We start from the raw sequence: 23319 nt of genomic DNA on the forward strand, positions 1-23319 counted from the left end.
GTGTGAGCATAGGTTTTTTTTTTATCTTGAGCAGATAGCTAAGAGTGGAGTTTCTGAGTCATATGGTAACTCTGTGTTTAACTTTTCAACAGTCAAACCCTTTCTCAAAGTGCCTGCACCACATTGTGTTCCCAGTAGTGGTATATGAGAGTTCCTGTATCTCCACATCCTTGCCACTGTGTGTGTTACTCATGTTTTGTCCTTTAGATGAGAAGCTCCTAGAAGGCAGGGATTCTATCTTCATGGCTCGTCACTTCACATTTAACACGGGGCTGGGCAAACAGTTGTAGCTTAACTGTGCAGCATGGAGCGTGGTAGTGAAGGACTTAAGTTTTGCAGTTAGACCATCGGGGTGTCCGAACAGCAATTTTCTCAACTGTGGAATGGGGCTAACAGTGCCTACCCTCTAGAGTTATCACGAGGATTCGTGGATGTGCCAGTCAAGTGCTCTGCCTAGTGCTTATGGAAATGGTAGCTTTATTATTGTTTTTAATTTGCATTAATGTACACTTTCTGAACAATCTCTAGCTTATTTCTTTTTTGCTCTTACACTCAGACACTTAGTTATAGTTAGTGTACTTGGCCTGGAAGATTGAATAATGAGTGACGCACTATCCCTCATCTCAAGGAATTTGAAGTCGAGAGGAAGGACACAGATGTCAATGGATCGTTGTACCGCCATGTGATAAATGCTATGACAGAGGTGCTCGTAAAGTGTGAGGGCACCTCAGAGAAGAACCCCAGACCCATAAAAGACAGATGACCAGAACCAAAAGGACTGGAGAAAGGGGCAGAAAAGTTGGGAAGAGCATTGCTGGCCAAGGGAGGGGCATTTGTGAAGACTCAAAATGGGAAAGAATTTGGGGAAACTGCTAGCCTGCTTTGTGACAGAGTGAAGGGAGACTGACAAGAAATGAGGCTGGAGAAGTGGCAGGTGCCAGATGAAGAAGGTGTTAAATATTACATCAAGGAGGTTGCTCTTTACCTGTGCTGCTACCATGCTGAGGAGCTACAGAGACGATGGTTCAATATGGGAACGGTGGAGGTGACCATTTATAGATTCAAGACCTTTAATATAGAAAAGTTGGAGCAGTCTCAAAATCTATAACATTCTGGTGGAATATTTCTCAACTTTTTTTTTCATTATTGCCACCCCTTCCCCTGAGAGCATTTTTAGAACATTTTTCCCCTAATTGTTCCACCCCCCTGCCATGAAATTTTAATTCTACAAATATGCCGTGTATGTACTCTATACATAAGCATACTTGTGCTTTATACATAAAAAGAGTACGATTTTTTTCACCCTCCCCCATCACCAGTTTTCACCTGTTGGGGACTGTATCATCTTGGTTGAGAACACTTGCTGTAATACTTTGGAATCTGCTCAAGGGCTAGACCTAGGTTTTAACATCTTTGTAATTCCCACAGTACACCTTTCAAAATGCAGCTTTATTTGCAATGAAGACATTCTTACACTTCACAAGTATTTGCTGAGCACATACGATGAGCCAGGCAATGTTGTAGGATCTGAGAGTATAGCCAACAAAAATCCCATCCCTTCTGAAGCTTGCCTGCTAAAGCAATCTGTGTATAGATACAATTGTTTTACTCTGATCAAAACCAAGTAATGCCTTCCATTGAAACTGCTCCAGCAAGAGCTCATGTTGAGACCTGCTTACTAAAATAGAACCTGGCATTACTTCAGGCTTGAAAATATGATGATGGAATTAAAAACCTGTTCGATGCTGATGCAGCAGGAAAATGAGAGGAGGAAGAAATAACACTTTCTTTAAATGAGCATAATACTCATTCTCAGCCCTTATCCCACAAGGGCCAGCAGGGCATTCCACAGCACTCAGGATTTTTTCTGACACCTCACTGTTTTTCCCAGCACTAATGGGAAGGCCCTTGGGAGCAGTAGTTACTGTCTTTCATTGGCAATAGCTGGGAGAACTGTGGTCCCTTTAGGTCTAGAAAAGGGATCTCTCTGCCACTCCTGGAAAAGGAAACATTTGGAGAGGCTGGCGCCCTGCAGCCATTTCCCTCTGTGGTCCTAACCCCTCCTAGGGACACTGGCAGGGCAGTAGTCTCTAGAACTCATGGTAAACACAGATCTCTTGTGCATCCCCAGTTGAAATATATCTCCTCCTCTTCTTGCCTTCCTGCCCAACATGCCTGGCACAGTCCATTTAATGAGAGTTACCTTTTACAAAAGATAAGAAACCTCATGGCTTTCAGGCTGCCTCTGCTTCTTTGCTCTCAAAATCTCTAAGCCACAAAGCCCGAAAACCTATTTGAAATGGTGATGGAAGGGGCTGGGGTCCGGCCTGAGAGATATGAAGAAAGAAACAAATTAATATTTCTGTCTATCGTCCTGCCACTCTGAAATGTATTTATTTATTCTAGACTCATCTTGCAGAAAACTGGCCATTTGAAACAACCAACCAAACAGTCTGGCCCAGATAAAGAATAAAAAGCAAATGCCAATATCCTTGGACCAGCCCAGTGGGAGATTCTCCCTAGACTCCACCCACCTCTGCCCCTGCCCCCAGGCCTTGTCTCCCCCAGAAGACCTTACAGGGGACCCCTCTAACTTTGGCCTTGCAAAATAATGGGATTTGCTCCTTGTATGTTTGTGAAAACTCCTGTGTGCTGCGCTGGGGTTAGGCACTATACAGGACAGCAGAGATCCTGCCCTCCCTGGGATGGCAGTGGGTCCCTGGTTTCCCACTTCTGTCCCAAGTGTACTTTGTAGACTTTGGGACCATTGGCTGGACAGTGCTGGCTCAGTCAAGCCAGCTAGCCAGCTGCTAGAATCTTCATGTTTGCCTTGAAGAGTAAAGTTTTACCATTTGAAGAGGGAAAAAAATGGTCTATTTCTTTCTAATTACCTTGGGAAGGACTGTGACTCTTCTAAATGCCTCTTTTGCATCTTACTGGGAGGGAAGTTTCAAAACGGATCTAAAACTCCTATCTTAATAATACCCACAGCTTCTTATGCACTTAAAGGTGGAATGGTTTTAAATAAGGCTGTTCTCAAGCTGTCTCAATGTGAATACAATCCAGTGTGATGGTTCCAGAGCTATAAAAGAGATTCTAATGTGAGAACATATTTAGTTGGCTACTCTAGTCTGCATTATATTATATTTTGGAAATAGAGGCTAATCATAATAATTGACACTATTTGAAAGACCTTTCCCACCACATACCTTGGGCAGACCTAGGGGCTGGGACGGAAAGTGGAAAAATGAAGTGATGAGGCACAAGAGTGGGAAGAGTCTATAAATGGAAGAAATGAAAGGCATTTGGCAAGTTGGTAGTGAGTTTCTTACAAAAAATGGTATTGACGCAAAGGTTAAACTACTATTACAAAGGAGTTAATTGACTGTTGGATTAAATGAGCATTTCTCAAATGTTGCTGCTTGTATCGCCTTGACTGTTCTTTGGCTATCTGCCACCTGTGTTATAAACAGCTCAGAGGACGGGCTGGAGGGACCGTCCCTCTTTCTCCCTCCCCATGGCTCACAGCACATACTTATGCACACAGTCGGCTTTCCAGAAATAGCAGGTGATTCATTCTGCTCATGGTCCTGGGCATGGGAGGCAGTTGGGTTGTAATAAAAAGCCTTAAGACTCTGGGAAGATGGAACAAAGGTGTTTGACCATAAGAATGGATGGCGTTAGTCTTGGGGTTGGAGATCACCCTCCCTGTAATCGCTGAGCACACTGACCAAATAAGTGAACATCAAAGTGGCATTAAGAAATCCAGCAGATAGCTTAAATGTACTATTTTTGCATACATTAGATTGGGTTAGAATAATGAGTAAGAGCATGTAGTCTGAATTAGAAAGTGTTGGGTTTAAATTCCTGATTCTGTCATTAACTAGCTGTGTAATTGTGAGTGAGTTACTTACCAGTAAATTTTCTCATGTGTAAAGTAAGGAAAATAATAAGTATCTCATAGGATCATTGAGGAGATGACATGAAATAATATAAGTATAGCATTTAGCATATGACATAGTTTAGATTTTTGATAAAGGTTGATTTTTAAAATAAATCAGTGAAAATGTTTTATAACTTTTTAAAATACAAAAGGTGATTATAGAAAATTATAAAGTACAGATAAAGCAAAAAGAAGAAAATAATAAGCACTCATATTTTAGGCATGCAAAAATAGTTAACCTTAACATTTAAGATTATGCTTTTGTAGAATTTTTCTCCTAGGAAATTTCCTCTAGAATTTTTCCTGTTAAGTGCATGTATGATTGTATGTGAGTATGTATATGAATATGTATATATAGTTATGTAAGAGTGGCATGAAATATACATATATATTCATTTGTTAATTGTTTTTTTCACTTAATAATGGATTATGAATATTGACCTATGTTCTTAAATGTTCCTCTGCAAGAGCTATATCATATTCCATTATAGCATATTTACCCTTTGTACATGGAACTTTTAGTTTCTAAGTTTTCATGTTTTTTTATTTTATAAAATGACACAGTGATGAACAACTCTATAGGCAGATACTTCCACGTCTATATGATTATTTCCTTATGATTATATTCAAGAGGTAGCATGGTAGTTTCAGTAGCAATAAAGAAAATGAGATTAAAGCATGAAAAGTACAGAGTATAGTACGTAATCAGCACATAGTAAGTCATCAATAAATACTAAGAATGGGGATTCATGTGTGTACTGTACGAGGGGAAGGAGATTTATTTGAAATCAGGTTGCTAATTACCCCAAATATAATCTTTTATTTAAAAATATTTAAGAGTTCTTGTTTGTTTGATAAACACATATCACAAAAAATAAACCAGTTTAGTTTACTTATAGATGTAAGTAGGATGTGTTTCTGTTACGGAGTCCAAGTTTGTACTGCCACCACACAACAGGCCAATAAATTGAGAGAGGAGTTGTTGGGGCAAGGAATAGTGACTTTATTTGGAAAGCCAGTCGAAGATGGTGGACTAGCGTCCCAAAGAACCCTCTTACCTGAGTTAAAATGCAAGCTTATTTTATACTAAAAGAGAAGGAGTGTGGCTGCTTGTTGCAAACTTTTTGATGTAGGAATCCTTTGTTCTTGCAGCTGTCCATGTGGGTCTGGTCACAATGTTCCTATAAGCCTCTATCAAGACAATTGTTGTTTTCTGTTCTGCAACTTTTTATTTTTATATGAATGGAAAAGTGTTACAGCTTTAGAGATCAGAGCCTTGAGAATGGGCTATCCCATATATTTCAGGCTATAGGCAACATTCTTTTACAAAGGTGCAGAGCCAGCAGGACTAAGCACAGGCAACAGAGCACAAGGGTTAGAGCTAAAGGAATAGATTCAATATGGAGTCAAGTTTGTTCTTCTCTGTTACATTTCTGTGAAAAGATCTGCTGGTCCAACTAATGGAAATCATCAAGAATAACCCACAACATAATAACTGATATAGGCTTTGTGTGTGGGGGGGGTGCTGGGTAGATATTTTTCCCATTGTTGTGGGTGCTACCTGCTGCTAGTGTGATATGGACATGCCCTCCAGCATACTGCCCCTCACACTAGGTTTAAATGTCCAGTTTAGGGCTCGCTTGGCAGAAATGTCCCCACAAGTAACAAAAATAGAAATATATAGATAGCCTGCTATCCATGAAAGAACAATATTGACTGGAAAGTTCTGTTCTCATCCATAGGCTGAAGTGCTGTTACAAAGGAAAAAATGGAGGAAAATGCCCATTCTCCACTTGGTCATTCAAAGCCCTTCCCCCACCCCAGCCATGTTGTGTCTGTACTGAATGTATTGAGGTACAGAGCACATGGCAGTGCTGGAGAGAAGACACGATAGACTCAAGTGAGAAGCTTCAGGAGTCTGAGAAAATGTAGCTTAGTGAAATAGGCTGGGTGAAAACTGTGGTGAGCTGGAGAGCATATGGTTCAGGCTGCTACTTACCTCCAGCCGATGGCGGCCATGTGAGAAGGCAGGCTCAGACTGGCCGTGGCTTTCAGTTGTCATGAGATGCTGAAAGCCTGGATTTTTCATTCAGATCTTTTCAGTTTCAAATGTTTTGGGAAAAATGTAGGAATAAATTTTTAAATGTATTTTATATATTTATTATATTTTATATTGCTTTACATATTTATATATATATATTTTTAAATCATATATATATACACACATATATATATGATTCATTTAATTAAACTGAGTCCCCAGCTTGCTGACTGCAGATCTGGGGATTTGTCAGCCTCCCTAATTTCCTAAGCCAATTCCGTAAAGTGAATGAATAAATGTGTGTGCATGCATGTGTGTGTACGTACATACATACACAAACATATTATTAGCTCTGTTTCTCTGGAGAGCCCTGATTGATACAGATACACACACACACACACACGCCCTTATTTGGAGAAGAAAAAACATGGGGATGGGACTTCCCTGGTGGCGCAGTGGTTAAGAATCCGCCTGCCAGTGCAGGGGACCCAGGTTCGAGCCCTGGTCGAGGAAGATCCCACATGCCACGGAGCAACTAAGCCCATGCGCCACAAATACTGAGCTGGCGCTCTTGAGCCTGCAAGCCACAACTACTGAGCCCATGTGCCACAACTACTGAAGCCCATGTACCTAGAGCCCATGCTCTGCAACAAGAGAAGCCACCGTGATGAGAAGCCCACACACCGCAACGAAGAGTAGCCCCCACTCGCCACAACTAGAGAAAGCCCGCTCACAGCAACGAAGACCCAAAAAATTAATTAATTAATTAATTAATTAAAAATGGGGAAACAAGGACAGAAGCTACACTTCTTTGAATATATCTTGTTTTATAGATTTGACTTTGGTTCCATCTAAATAGTTTGCAAACTTATAACAAAACATAAGACTTTAAGAAAGCAGTCATGAAACACTGAAGTGGCGGGGGGGGCGGATGAAACAATTGAACCTAACTGGACTTGAGGTTGGTGGCATGACCATTCAGAACAGAATTATTTCAAACAACTTTAAAACCCAGCCATTTGACTATACCTTCCTAATAGTACATACTCAAGATTTTTTTTAAGGGCAAATTTTAAATTGTTTTTCTTAATCATACTGTTAGTATGGTAGTGACATTGGTTTTTCTGACACTTCTCTTTGTGTCTTGTGGGTTAAATCAAATGAGTAGTCATATTAGTGTTATTAAAAACAGGGATTTTTTGGTATGGAAGAAAGGTAATAACATTGTAAGATCCATGAGGCTAAATGAAAACCTTCAAGGCCTGAGTTTGAATTGAAATTTCATGTGAACTTATGGTATATTCCATTTAAAACATACATACAATTTATTTTCTAGCTCTGTTCACATAAACAAGGGCCAATCCAGTAGCAAGGAGCACCCAAAGCTCTCAGCTTGTGGTCTCTAAGTACCATTTCCCACTAAAATGAACCCAGGTTCTTATAAGTGATGGCTAGTTCCAGGCCTGGGGCAGGACATATGTAAGATAACCCTGGAACATCTTGTCATGCCAGAAGCAAGAGGGCCATTAAAGACTACTGGGTCATAATAAAAGGACTTGAAGAGGCCCCCACTGAGCAGGAATAGAATAGTTAGAACTTCAATAGGAATAAAAACTGCACTGGAATTAACAAATCAAAATGTTCATAATGATATTTTTAAAAATAAAAACCTCATGGGTTATCTTTGGAGAATATTAGGTAACCAGTTCAATATGTTGAAGACCAAATCTTCAACTTGATCTGCGTCCAGACCAAGTGCCCGAGTTGCTGCCTGCACTTTACTCCCTCTGATAAAGCGTTCTCCCATCCCCCCAACAACAACAACAGAAAAAGGGCTTCCCTTGTGGCGCAGTGGTTAAGAATCCGCCTGCCAATGCAGGGGACTCGGGTTCAAGCCCTGGTCTGGGAAGATCCCACATGCCACAGAGCAACTAAGCCCGGGCGCCACAACTACTGAACCTGCGCTCTAGAGCCTGCGAGCCACAACTACCGAAGCCCGCGCGCCTAGAGCCCATGCTCCACAAGAGAAGCCACTGCAATGAGAAGCCCGTGCACCGCAACAAAGGGTAGCCCCCGCTCAAGGCAACTAGAGAAACCCCCGAGCACAGCAACAAAGACCCTTTATTAATCAATAAAGGAGGAAAAATCAAGCATCTATCAAGTTCCTATATAAACTATAATTTAGGGTAAACATATAGTTGATGACATGCAATTTCTCTTGATTGAATATCCCAGCTAATAAATTAAGAAGAAATAATTATTTTATCACCAGTTTGAAATCTCTAGTGAAATAATGGATCCTCTAGGCAGAGATCACCAGTGGCTGATGACATCACAGCAAAAGATGTTCAGTGCGTCCTGATCGAGCATGTGGTAGGCAGAAAAATGTCCCCCACTCCAAAAACATTGATGTCCTCATCTCAGAACCCGTGAATATGTTACATTACATGGCAAAGGGAAATTAAGGTTATGATGGAATAATGGTTGTTAATCAGGTGATCTTAGATTATCCTGTTGTTCCCAGTGAAATTTAAGGGTCCTTAAAAGTGAAAGAGGGAGGCAGATGATTCATTGTCAGAGTGACTGGATGTGAGAAAGATTCAACCGACCATTGCTGCCTTGAATATGGAAGGTGCCGCAAGCCCAGGAATGTGGGCAGCCTCTAGAAGCCAGAAAATGTCAAGAAATAGGTTCTGCCTTAGAGCCTCCTAAAAGGAGAGTAGCAGCCCCGCTGGCACCTTGATTTTACCCCTTTGAGCCCTGAGTCTGACTTCTAACATATAGATAATAAACTTGTGCTGTCTTAAGCTGTTGAGTTTGTGGTTATTTGTGATGGTAGCAATAGAAAACTAACATATTCCATCCTAGGATGTATTCTTTCTAGAAAACTGAGCCTGAATCTTATCAAGCTTCTTGATCTGTTGACTTACACAAAATACAGGGGACAGAGAACACATGACATGAAATTATGGGAATGTTCAGCAAATCTAAACTGTGGGAAGTGCTATTGGAAAAATGATGTTTTCTTTATCAAATAAAGCATGTTTATGTGTGTGGATGTGTGAGAGAGAAATTGACTGAGGAGATTTAAGGAGATGACCTAGTATTTTATGTATCAACCAGTTGCAATAGGGAACTTGATTCAAACAAGCAGATATAAAGAGAAAAATATTGAGATTCAAACATTGACACTGGGTATTTGATAATATTTATTAACGATTTTATTTATTTTTTTGGTGTGGTAATGGCATTATGGTTATATTTAACCAAAGGAGGTGGGTGTAGTAGCTATAGTAAATAAGAGTAGCCATAAATTGATAATTGTTAAAGATGAATGGCAACTCCATAGGTGTTTGCTATTTATCCTTTCTATTTTCATATCCTTTTGTATATATTTTAATATTTGCATAATAAAATATTAATTAAAATATTAGTAAATAATTTGGCTCCTTAAATATTTTGTGAGCCAAAGACACCATGTCCAAAGGTTGAATTAGACCAACAGACTGCCAGTTTGTCATTTCTGCATAGTTTCAGAAATCGGATCTTTTACTTTAACCTGGGAAATCATCTTTTTCTCTTTTCCCCACTCATCTCCTGCCTCCAGTCTCTCGCCACTGCCTAGTCAAAAGGGCCACCTTCATCTGTGCTAGTGAATGACTAGAGGGCATTACTTACATTTTGCTTCTTTGGAGAATTTGCTCAGTTTTCCAAGATTGCTTGGAATAGATTTTCTCAGAATAAGTGAACAAAGAGGATAATATTCATAATCACACTGAAAAATGCCTCCTAGTATATCATGTCTTCATTTGGAACCCCCTCATTCTAACTTCTCAAAAAAGAAAAAAAGAAGGCAGTAATTCTGTTTCAATTTTTGGAAACCTAAGGTATTTTGAAATTTGGGCTAATCGAATTTTCCATGTTATCTCTGTGCCTCTCTTTCAGGATGGAATGGGAAACTTGAGAATCACAGAAAAAGGTCTAAAGCTAGAAGGAGACTCCGAATTCTTGCAACCTCTTTACGCCAAAGAAATCCAGTCCCGACCAGTAAGTTTCTGTTGCAAGAAGAAAGAATTGTTCTTTCTCTGGAATCTAAATCTGGGGAAAATTATCTTGCTGTTGGCTGAGTATAGAAGGTTGGGGGCAGGGGTGGCAATGCAGGTAAGTGAGATGCTTTGGAATATGAAATCTTGAGTGTAATCACCACCGTGGTACTGTAGCAAATGAGATGATCTCTCTGAGCCTCTTTCCATCCCTGCCAAATAGAAGGTGATAACCTTTATTAACAAACTTTCTAGATTGTGCTGCAACGAAAACAAGAAAATAAATGCGGAAATGCGTTCAGTACTATACAAATCCAAGAAAGTCTTGCTATTGCTTGTAATTGTCAAGTCGTTCAAAGGCATCTTTAGAAATAGTCCTAAAGAGCTAGAAATTTATTTTTTATGAAGAATTTGGACGAGGTAGCCAAGGTTGATTAGAATCAATTTAATATATTACAACTATGCTCAGAATGGTGTTTAAATGATCACAGTAGAGTGTGTTCTCTGTCCCATGCACTTTGCTGCTTTGATGGATTATCATTATCTAATGTAATTCATAGATTAGTCCACTGGGGTGGTGATTATTGTTGCTTTCATTTTACACATTGAAGAACTGAGGCTTAGAGAAGTAGTTTGTCCAAAGCCACATTCTTATGAATCAGTAGAGCAAGGATTTCAACTCAGGAAATCCAATTCTAAAGCTTCTCTGTTAACCACAGCCTCCTACCAAAGCTCCTTCTCTCATTCTGTTGTTTTTTTTAAAGTCATGATGGAAGTGATTCCTAGACACCTTGATTTTATTAACCAATATTATCAAAATTAATTTTTGTTTTTGAGTATATTTTTGGGTTGGTTGTCCTTTGGCTTTCAATTTTGCTTTTTGGTGGGGTGAAGTATGCTGGTTGAAAAGTATTATTAATGTATTTGCTCTGCCTGGGACTGGTTTGCGTCCACCTGTGAGCAAAGAATAACATGGAAGTTCCCCAAAGCATCATTTATATTGTGTGCATTGATTAATGCAATTAATGAATTTCAGCAACTTGATGCAGTGGGTAATTTTATCTGAGTGCTATCTAAACTACTGAATTGCATTAAACTGAGTGCAACTACTGAATTGCCAATAAGTTTACTTTCTTCTGTGCCTGGTGAAAGGGAGGGAGACATGATGTTAAAATCAGCAAGAAGAGCAAATTATTTCAGCTACCCAATCAGTGACTATGAAATTTAATGGGGAACCCGTAGCATATTGGCTTAAAGTACCAAGAGTATTATTAAAAACTGGTATTAAACTAGTTTATCTCACTAATTTGGACTGGTCATTTCTTTCTTATGGTGTTGGATCTTTTTCTGTAAAGGGCCAGAGAGTAAATATTTTCAGCTTTTATTTTTCTTTTCTATAATACTTTAAAAATGTAAAACCCATTTTTATCTCAAGGGCCACAGAAAAATAGGCTGCAGGCTGTCGTTTGCCAACCTCTCTGACCTATATTAGCAATTTCTCCATAAGTGTGTAAATGCTCAGGCTAGATTTCATATGGTACAAGAGAGCAGATTTTAAGATCATGGGTAGAATAGTTGATATATGTTAAGTAAAATATCCCGAAATACGTTTCCTTGGTGGAGAACCATAGTCATATAAAGGAATTGAGACACGTGTCTTAGAAGACTTGAAAAAGGGTACCTGGTATATCTCTTAGGCCCATATGCAGGAATTGGACTCTTAGAAAATATGTCAGCCAGCCAATCTGAAAATCAGTAGTCATCTGATCCCAAGTCAAAGATACACTTGATTAGAAGCTTAAAAAGTAATGATGATCATGAAAAACTTACTTTAATATCGAAAAAGCAGTGAGTTAAATCCAAGGCTTTCAAATCCTTGTTTAAAGAAAATTAAAGGGTTAAAATTCACTATTTTTTCATTGTTCTTCAGAAAGTATTTTTCCTTTCAAAAACTAAACAGCAAATGTGTAAAGCTTTTAGCCTTATATGTTTCTGATAACAAAATAAATGTGTTCTAAATGAAGAAAAGAAGACATGCACATATGCATATATGTTAAAATCCACCAGAAAGTCTTGTGGCCTCTACCTGAAACATGTGCCCATATCCATCCACTCTTCTCCATCACATGTCACCCCCCAGTTCAAGCCACCATCCTCTCTCACCTGCAGCATTGCTATAACCTCCTCTGTCTCTGTTGCCTTTCACTCTTAGCCTCATCATCCAAATTGTAGCCAAAGTAGGCTTTTCAAATATCAAGTCTTTCCACCCCTTTGCAAAGGATTCTCTGTTAACTTCCCATTATACCTAGAATAAAATCCAAACTTCTCACTAAGGCGAAAGAACAAGATTAGAAGCTAGGGATTTAGTCTGTAGGGCTCTCCTTCCCTCAAACACAGAGATTATTGTCTGCTGAACAAAACTGGGGTTCTGGGAGCAAAGACGGTAGAGGGAATGATTGGTGAGCAGGTAACCAGTAGAATTTGCCATGCTTCTTGAATCATAGCCTCATATGATGCTTATGAGAACCTCACATGTAGTAGCTTTCTATACTCTGGCATCTTCAGCTTACTGTTTTGTTGTTGTTGTTGTTGTTTTCTGATGTTACCTGACCATTGCTTACATGCCACCTCTGGAAGACTCTTCTCTGTAGAATTATCTGCACTATCACTTTGCCATGGATCACAACTGTTTCTCTTTCATGGGGTGTCTCCTGTTTTTCCCATTGAAAAGAGATCAGCGTCCAGTGAACAAGATTACACAGCTCTTCTAACTAATGAAGCAACACTTGACTTCATTTTGGTTTTGTGTTTCATTGATCCGAAAGGAGCTGAGATTGTTTAAGCAATCCACACCATGTTCAATACAGTATCCATGTCATTATTGAAGGTTGCAAACTTGGTAAAGTCACTACAAATTGATTAGTGTGATAGCAATCTCTTAGGAAGATAAATTGATGAGAAAATGTTCATCTCTATAAAAACTCCCATCTGGGAATTGAATGAAAGCCCTGGGATTCTCTAGCTTTAACTACATGGATGCATAGCTTCTAAGTGGTAAAGTATCATGCCACTCAGGAAATAGATTGAAAAGGACACACTAAATTAAATATTCTACCATTACATCCAAAGACCACCCTGTCCCTAGTAATTCTACTTGAATGCGTTAGCACAGAAATTTGTAAAGTTAAGGGATTTAATGCCATAAAACTCTATATTTAAATCCCATTTCAGTGTGATAGGCATCTTTATAATTGCAAAATAAAATTACAGATTTTTGACAGAAGCTACTAGTAGATAGATTGAATGCATGAGTGCTAGGAGACCTTTCATCCCAAAATATCATTTTGGACAAAAGTGGCAGATCCCTGCTTCTTCAGAGAGGCATCTTCCCTTGCTTCCCATGATGCTGGAACTAGATGGTGCTTTGCATAACTTAATGTGAAGTGACAAGAGAAGGGAAAGCAGCATTTATTGAGCACATACTAGTGCCAGGCCTACAGAAATGGGGAAGTTGCACAGTGCATTTATCTCCATACTCCCCTCAAACTATACATGGGGTGGGTTTAGGGGTTCTAGCCCATTGCTGTGTTGAACTTAGAAGTTTAGGAGAGAAGAGAGTAGAAAGAAAAGTTGTAGGAGGGATACAAAAATGAGTTTACTCTAACAGAATAAAATAGAAAATTATTATATAAAATTTAAGGTTATTTATGTCTTTCAAACTTTTTAGTCTATAAAAACTCACATATTTTAAGATGTTCTACCTACCAAAAAGCTGTGTATAGAATAATGAAATCATATGTAAATGGGGTTCTTAGAAGTTGTCTATACCAAGAGACAGTATAACACCATGGTCAAGCGCATGTGCTGTATCACTGGATTTGGATGGCAAACAGTGCTACTGTTAGACTGATGAGTGATCTTTGAACAATTTCTTAACTTGGCAAATCTTGTTTTCTTACCTATGCAACTGAGATGATATTAATACCTATATCACAGGTGGTTGTAAATAAGTAAGATAGTGTTTAAGTGCTTAATACAGAACTTGACATGAAATGAGTGTTCCAGAAATGGTCATTCCCACTCTCACCCGCATGTCTTGATGACGATGATTTTGATGATGGCAGATGATGATTTGATTTCAAGGACAATACTTTTCACTATCTACATCATCGTCATGTAGTGCAAATCTCATCTGATGTTTGAACGTCCTTTGAACCAAATGGTCTTGCATCCTCTTCTTGCATGTCTTCTTAATAATAAACTCACAAACTTAATCATAAACTCAGTGATAATCTCTTAGGAAACCCATTTCATATTCAATAGCTTTTAGTTTTCCATTTTTCTTTCACTGAGTTACACTCTTCTAATGTTCAGCTTACTTTTTTTCTCATTCTTCTGCTTAAAAATTTTGCTGGCTCTGGCACTCATAGATTACTGGCAGTCTTTCTGAAAAAATAGTTTTTGATATATCTTAAGTACCTTGAAATGTTTATACCCTTTGATCCAGGAATGACGTTTTCACTCATTTTATGATACAAAAAAAAGCAAACTATAATAAAACATTTAAAGATTAATACACACATATGCCAGTGCTTTATGAACACTAGTCTGAGTGTTGGTTCCTAGAAAAGCCTGAATTCCACATATAAAATGGATTTTGAGGGTATCCCATTTTGTCAATGTTTATGAAAGTTGAGAAACTGCTATATGCTTGTTGAAACTCTGAGCTGTTCATTCTCACCATGGATTTTCACATTTATGTCTATCATCTCTTTGTTTTATGGAAAGCTGAGTTTTAAAATTGCATTTTGATTTTAGTATGATGTGAATTGAGACTTATTCTATCAGCCTGAATTAACAAGCCATATCTATGCTGGAAGTTGAAAGTCCCTAAGAATTCAATTAGACCAGTGACTTCATTTAATGTATGGGGCCCTCAGGCCCAGAAAGGAGGTTGAACTTACCCAAGTTATGCCCAGCAGAAGTCAGAACTGAAATCCAGGATTGCAGTATTTTCTTCCACATCAACACACAGTGTATGTGGTAATTAATTTTCTCATGACACTGTCTTTAGTACGATAGGTTGACTTATACATGGCCATTTCCCTCTCATGGGGGATAACTTACTGCAAAGCATATTAGGTTCCTGAGAGAATTCACAAGCATTAAAAAAAGGAAACTGGAAACAACAGTGGATAATGCAGGAGGACCAAGCTTAATGATGGCTGACCTAATCACTGAGATGATATTCTCTATTTTATCAAGTTACTGTGAGGGTTAAACGAAGTAATTTAAATGACCCACCTTATGCACTATGAAGTTAACTATTGATATGAAGGCTTATGACAGAAGTTGCAAACTGAATCCGGCCTAAAGATACAGTTTATGTGCCTCACACACTGTTTTCCTTTGAATGTGAGTTTGTTTCTAATATTTAAATATCTGAAGATTTGACATTTTTTAAAAATCTGTATTTTTTGATTCTCACCAAAAACCCTCCAGAAAATCTGGCAGAGTGGTTTGATATTCATAAGGACTGGAGCTAAGTAGACAGTGCCTCCTTTAGATGCGTATTTGTTCTTCATTGTGCCACAGCATCCATCAGTCACCACTGTCTCATACCCCACCGGTTTAGCTTGTTTATATAATGGGCCCCTGAAATCCCTTGGGGGTACACAGTCCCTGGTTTATGGTATTGAGAATGTATCTATCTCATCATGCAGGAGTCCCGAAATTAGGTTGACTTCTTAGGATTTGTAGTCACTCATGACTCACTTCCTGTGTCTCTCTCTTTTACACCAATTTCTCCTAGTCGTGTGGCTCCTGTGGGTTTTTACATAGTATACAAGCTCAATGGCAAGAGATAGCAGTCTCAGAGTTTCTGGAGGCTGAGGTTCTGGCCCACCAGGGCCATTCTCCACCGTGAGTCTCCTAGAACACGCCTCTTTTTTGTCTTTCTTCCTTTAACCATAACAGAGCATGACTGGGGAAGAAGCAGACAAGGGGAAGAAAGTTGAAATTTTGCATTGGGCATGAGGCAAAATAATGTAGGATGGCAGACCAGCAGAAGTTTTGTCTGAAGAGGCTCCATTGACAATTTAGTTACAACAAGAGGAGCCGTGTCTCTGGTTTGTTTAGAAACCAACCGAAAGTCGTGGTGTCTTCTCCTCAGCTTCAACTCCCAGCTGAACACACTACACACAAAACAGTGTTTTCCATGCCACTTGCATGGAACATGAGCATCCTGCTGTCTTTAATTAAGAAGTTAACTGGACCATGAAGTATTGCCCAAGTAAATAAAAGTGATTTGTACTGAGTCAAAGGGGTGCACTAGGCATCTTTGCATTTCTTAGCTCACACATAAATTATGGAGATTATTAAAAATTGGAAGGGTCATCTATAAGCCCATCTGTACTGTGAAGCAGATTGCCGTTCCTGAAATGTATTTGTCTTTTTACGTGTCATCATTTATCATGGACAACAGGGTGAAGCAGCTGCTTGCTTTTTTCTTTTTTTTTGTTAAAAAGAAAAAACCAGACACCCAGACTTTGAATAGATCAGTGTTTAATCCTTTGGTCCCTTTGTTTGTTTATCCTGGGAAACAGAGATAGTTATTCAGAGGTTTTTGGTTGCCTTAGAATTAAATGGGCTTTCTTTAATTTTGGAAAAATTGACTGTGTGTGCTTTTCTTGAATGAATATCATGCTGGAAATAGACGAGTTACTGAGGACTTTGGTTAAATCTCAGTTGTAACTCTATCAACTGGAGTTTTCATAGAAGAGGTAGGTCTGAACTTCAAATAAGGTTGAGAATGTCTAATTATATTGTTTGAAGGCCACTGGGCAAGTAGACTGCACCCCAAATTTTCTTGTCTGCTGTGGTGACCAAAGTTCCACCATTAGAATCTCAATTATTTGAAGACTCAGAAATTTGTATTCATGCCAGACCCCTACTGCAAGTATTCCTTCCCCTATGCACATACACATTTCCACAAAGGATTTGAAGTACAATAGCTTGTAAGAAATATGTACGGGGACAGAGTAAGAAAAGATATAGGGGCTTCCCTGGTGGCGCAGTGGTTGAGAGTCCGCCTGCCGATGCAGGGGACACGGGTTCGTGCCCCGGTCCGGGAGGATCCCACATGCCGCGGAACGGCTGGGCCCGTGAGCCGCCGCTGAGCCTGCGTGTCCGGAGCCTGTGCAACGGGAGAGGCCACAACAGTGAGAGGCCCGCGTACCGCAAAAAAAAAAAAAAAAAAAAAAAAAGATATAATAGGTTAAGAGTAAGAAAAGATATAATAGGTTAAGATCAGGAAAAATATAAATTAGAATAAGAGGCAGAGGTAGGGGCACTTTAATAAATACAGGAGACAGGCAAGAGCATGCGTGCAGTTCTTGACAAGCCTGGAGTTTGGTTATGAAGTTTCCAAACAGAGAGACACAGTCACTTGGATAAAACCTTTTGTCTATACCATCTAGAGATGAACACAATGTACTGAATGGGAGGAGAGTTACAGCTGACGGTTCGGTATTCCAGAAAGTACGCTAGACTCAAAGTAGGGGAATCCAGATGCTCTTCTTGTCCTGCTGGGATCAGCACCAAGCTCTGGAGCAAGTCATTCCTCTTGGCTCTCAGTGTGTCTGACGTAAAGAGGTTGGGCATTCTCAGTGGTTTTCTACAACATTGTTTTTAAAGCCATGGAATCTTTTTGAAGTCAGATTTTACTTAGAACCCTAAATCTGGACCAGATGGAAGCTGAGCTCCTGTGGTTGGGCAGGGGCTGGGGTGCTGCAGCACATTGCCCTGCCCACCCAGTCTCCCTGTCATCAGCCACAGGATGCTCAGGCCCTGGGCGGGGGGTCCGTGCACCACAGTCCGAAAACACCAGGCTGGATGAAAACCTAGCCTCGCTCCATCCAGGCCTCTGCTCAAATGGCATCTCCTGATGGACAGCTTCCTTGCCCACCCATTGAAAATATATCCCTTACCTAGTAGCTTTATTTTCTGCCATGATATGATATCATGTCATATTACTTAGGTATATTAATTTATATTTATATATCATATGTATATATTAAATGACTAAATATTTATATACTTAACCTGTTTGCTTCCCATTATTACTGCATAATCTCCATGATGGCAGGGATGGAGAAAGGCAGTTGTTAAGTGACGTATAAGAGCAGGCTCTGGAATGCCACCTCCCTGGATTTAAATCTTGGCTCCACCATTTACTATCTGTGTTGCCTCAAGCAAATTACTTGACCTTTTCTGCGCTTCATTTTCCTCATCTGTAACATGGGCCTAATAGCAGCACTACCTCATAAGTGTATAACAGGATTGTAAGAGTGAATTTATTTTACATAATTATGTAAAATTTATTAGGTAAATGTTACTGTTTGTAGAATATTGCTCTGAGTATAAAGCACTATATAAAATTTCAGTATGATAATTTTTGATTATTAAAATTTGTTAGTATTATTATTTGCTTTGTTTACCACTGTTTCCCTGGTTTCTAACTAGTGTCTCTCATATGGAAGGAAAGCAAATTGTTGTTGTCGTTGATTGTTTGGCTTTTTGAATAAATGACTGTTCTCTTAGGATCCTTCTAACTCAAAGATTCTCTAAGAGCCTCTCAGGTGGGGAGATAAAGACAAATTTCTCTTTTATAGGAGCTTTAGTTTGAATAAGTTTCTTTATCCGCCTCATACTAAGTATTGTGTTATGTAGAAGATGGCGTGAGTAACTATATGGTGGGAGACCATGGGGGAACCGGACAGACAAGGTGGAAGAGGTAAAAGAGGTACTAAAGGTACTGAAAGCCCATCTTTCCCTACCTTGCTCTTTTGTGCTGCTCTAAGACTTTATTTGTGCCATCCACAGGCTAATGGAAACTCCAGAACATGGAGCTGTGTGTTACAGACAGGAAAGGTGAAGATAACAAAATTAGCACTTTCCAGCCCTTCACATCTTTGAGATTCTCTTCATCATCACTATGGCATGTCAGCATCCTCTCACTCTTTTGGTTTCTGGAACATCCACTATGTGACGTGAGACTGCTTCTCGCTTATTTCATAAATAACATTGAAGAAGCAAAAGTACATACCAGAGTCTATTGTCATTTGGTTTATGTTCCTTAAATGGTAGGAGTAAGTGGGAATACTTTGGTTAGGTGGCACCTCACAGCCACTAATACTTGTTGAGTATTGGGGGAGAGTAATGGAGAGAGAATCTGTAGCTTTAAGGAAGAAGGACATTTTAATACATTCTTAAGTATTTTGTTGTTCTTCACTCCTAAAACCTTGGCAAAAAAAAAAAGATTTTCTTAATGCTTCAATCAAAACCTACTCATCTGGAAACTCTTGCTGCACCCAGCACTTTGTAATTGCTGTGGGTGTGTTGTAGTTAGTCTTAATTTTAAAACAAAACAAAACAAAAACAAAACTTGTTCATTGTCAGAAAACACTGATAATTTCTCAGGAGATGTTATTTCAGAGGCTGAAAAAACACTTCCTTGCCATGTGAAATTATAAGCAAATACTTACTCTTTGATTTTGTGATCTCCACCAACAGCTGAGCGTAGCCTTTTGACACATTGCTCTGTAATTTATTACCAGTGATGTTTTAAATGGCAGTTGCCTAAATTATGAGTGTGAGACTTTCCATCTCCATGAATGCTTCTGTTTTTATCGGCAATGATTCTGCCTCCAGGCAAATACCACTTGGTCCACAAAGTAAATGAGACTTTTAAAACCGATAAATATTTTGCATTTTGTACTTTTTGCATTTTGGAGGGAGTTGAAGAGGGAGAGGTAGATGGTGATGAAAATCGCCATGTGGAAAGAATCAGACAAGCACACTGCCCAGTTTCCTTCCTTGCTTGGTGCAGTAATGGTAGATTTCTCCACCTAGTAAGCCACAGCTTCCATTCTGTAACATCAGAATCATGGAAATAAAAAGCGGCATCTCTCTACAGTAACAGACAAGTACAGATGGTACGATAATTGCAGTTTTCTACTAACAAGCTGTGTAGATTGCTTTTAGGCCTCAGTTAAGGCTCAGGCAGTTACGTTAAAAAATATGAGAGGAATTTTATGGGAAGATGAATTATCCTTAGGTAGTCACTCATTAATAGATGAGAAATGGAGCTGGCTTTATTTTTAAGTTGTTAATGCATAAGTAGTCATATCACTGGATGGATATATAGTCCCCATGTTTGTTTCTGACTATAGTTGTTAACAAACCAAGGTTTTTCATTTATTTTATAGCAGTCTTGAATTTTTTGGACTGGTTTTACCGTCTGAGTTTTCTGAGATGTGGAATGTACCCCCATGCTTTCTATGGCTGCCCCAGAGAGTTTGCTAAATCACAAAGTGTTTCTTTGACCCTATCTTAGCAGCACTCTGGTTAGGGAGGTACAGGAAGAAGTTTAATGAAAAGAAAACACAATGAGACTACATTACAACCGAGTTAGTATAAAAAGGTGGCCGATGCCAACACGTCTTGGATCGTGCAGGTCAGTTGCTCGCTCTTAGTGGGTGAAGGAAACGGGGACTGTTTCTATTTGGGTTCCTTCCACCACAACTCAACACAGGGCTCATGATCCTGCGGGATCCAGCAGTGTTGACTTATGGTAATGTTACATGGTTTTGATTTTTAATTTGGCCCTTATGGCCAAAAGCGCACTTGTCTTTAAAATTACCCTTGTAAAGTCCTTACATCACCACAAAGTATAGTATCCAGGGCTTTATGTGCACAACCTGGTAGAGTAAAATGTAATGGTCAGGAGAACCAGTGAGGCTAAGCCAAGGAGAGGAAGGAAAGATGCTCTGCAGATGCCTGGACCATTCTTTAACTGAGATAACTAGCAAATGGCAACCAGGAAATGGGGAATGGTTAGAAAAGGTTAAAGTGTTGCTAAGTGCCTGAGGGTTTGGCTGTTCTAATATGGAATATCTTTAACTTTAAATCATCTTAAAGGATTTGTTGTTATGGAGATCAGGTGAACTAATAGGTTCTAAATCACCTAACAGAGGGCCTTGCTCATAGTAATTGCTCAGAAGTATTTGCTGAATTTGAATCAAAATAATATGAAATTAAACCCTCCTGTTGTAATAGCTAATAGCCACAGTTTTCACGTAAAATTATTTCATTCATTCCTTAGAGTATCACTAGAAAGGACCTATCATTTTGATCTTCCATTTAGAGAGAAGCAGTCAAATGGAAGGGTTAAGGAAAAACATGCATCTAATATTCCAACTCATGTTGACACACATTCTTAACTGGAATGCTGTATTATCTCAGGACAGTAGACAGTATTTATGTGTTGATCTGTGCTGTTTGTCTAACTTGCTTTCCCTTCAACCCAAAGAAACATGTAGGACCCTTACTAGTTTCATGAATAGAGCATCTTACTTCCTTTTTTTTTTTTTTTTTTTGCCAATTGCTACTTCTCTGGCCATTCCCCACCCCGTTCTGTTCTATAGTTGCATAGGCCTCACACAGTCACAGCTTCCTGTAGAGGCCAGTTTTTCCCCATTCCAACCACAGATGCCCTAAACTGTACCATCTCCCACTACACCATTACTTTTCTCTGGTCATGCCTTCTATTAGAATTATATTACAGTATCTATCTGGAAATAATCAAAGATCCATGTGCTAATGAAGTCTGACTCCAGAAAAATATCATGATATTCCAGAGATCTTAGGTTCTGCAGATATGATTTTGTCCAGAACTCAGACTACAAGTTACTGGTTTCTCATTCTAAACCCACCAAAGTGGAGCTAATATGAAGTAATAAAAACCTATAGAAATACAGAATTTCCAAAGACCTGGCCTTTGTTAACTCTGGTTCCTTATCTGAAACTACAGAACATGGAAAATATAAGTGACCATTTTCTTAATTCTTCCAGTTCTCCAAATATCTAGTACCATTGTAGATTCATAAAACAGAAGTTAACTCATTATGTATAATGTATGCCTTAGGACATCGGGGCTTAATTACCTCTGGGAACCCCTTTGAAGAAAGGATTCTGTCTTCTTCATTCTAAGTTCAGCTTCTTTTACAAGTTCTTTAAATATGTACAAGATCCCACTACTATTCTTATCTCTTGAACTGTTTTTTTCATTTCTTAGCAATATTGTTAAAAATACAGTAATACCCATAATGCAGCAAGTTATCTTGGATAAAATTTTCTTCCTCTTTTAAAATGAACATTTTTCTTTCATCTCCTTCAGGTGTCATGGTAGGTGTGCATGTCATTCAGAGTATGTGCATGTATGTGCATGTCATACACTATTAATTAGTATATTTTCTTGGTCCAGTAGTCATTAGTGGCAGCCTAGGGAATAGCTGAATGTTTTCCTGATCATTTGTATAAGTTATAATTAAATGCAGACACTATATTTGGACACCATCTATATAACCATCATTCTGGGTTTTTTGCAGTAAAGATTTATACGATGAGCTTATCTGGTCCTACCCAACTCCATCAAGCCATCAGATGTGCCCTGCCTGTGCAGCCAGCAGGGCACAAAAGTAGAACCCTAACTTTTCCATGTGTTCTCAGTCTTAGTGTAACACTGCTTACCCTAGCCCATCCCCTACTCCATTCTGTTCCCAGCCGTCCTCACTCTAAATCAGCCTTCTGTGTGTGGCCTTGTCCTAAGGTGGTTTGTTACCCTCAGTTCTGCTTTTCCAACTTTGATGTGTGCTTTCTCCCTCGACTGTGGGGTGAGTTCTCCCTGTTTGACTCTCTAGCCTTCAGCTATCCTGGATCATCACCCTACCTGGTACCCTCTTGTCCCCATATGAAAAAGCTCTCTCTAGATATCTGCATTCCCACGGAAAGACTTGCATCAGCGTGATTGTGAAGCCAACATAGCATAGTAGAAAAGTATCCAGGGACTTCCCTGGCAGTCCAGTGGTTAAGACTCTGTGTTCCCAGTGCAGGGGGCACGAGTTTGATCTCTGGTTGGAGAACTAAGATCCCACATCCCGCATGGCGTGGCCAAAAAAAATAGAAAGAAAGAAAAGTACCCATGATTTAGAGTCAGACTAAAACTGGGTTTAAAGCTTGGCTCTGCTACTCACTAGATTTGTGACTTGGGCCATATTACTTTATGTCTCAAACTTTAGTTTCTCTATACATAATCTGGGATAGCTGAAAGCATCATAGAGTTGTTTTGAAAATTAAATGAGAAAACATATACATTGTGCCTAGGACAGTGCCTGGAATTTAGCCCTTATAAATGGCCACTACTGTAATTAAAGGTTTCATGGTAGAAGAAA

General features: G+C 39.2%; 1 protein-coding gene across 1 annotated transcript in view; it reads left to right on the forward strand.

Annotated features, from left to right (window-relative positions):
- The window catches only part of SGCD (sarcoglycan delta), a 400556-nt gene that overhangs the window by 172539 nt on the left and 204698 nt on the right, over positions 1-23319 (forward strand). The window contains exon 3 of the mRNA XM_081230634.1: positions 9930-10031. Coding sequence (XP_081086760.1) covers positions 9930-10031 — 102 coding nt within the window. The remainder of the gene's footprint in view (positions 1-9929; positions 10032-23319) is intronic.

The sequence above is a fragment of the Mesoplodon bidens genome (genome assembly GCF_964165515.1).
Source record: "Mesoplodon bidens genome assembly, chromosome: 4".
Classification (NCBI taxonomy): Eukaryota; Metazoa; Chordata; class Mammalia; order Artiodactyla; family Ziphiidae; genus Mesoplodon; species Mesoplodon bidens.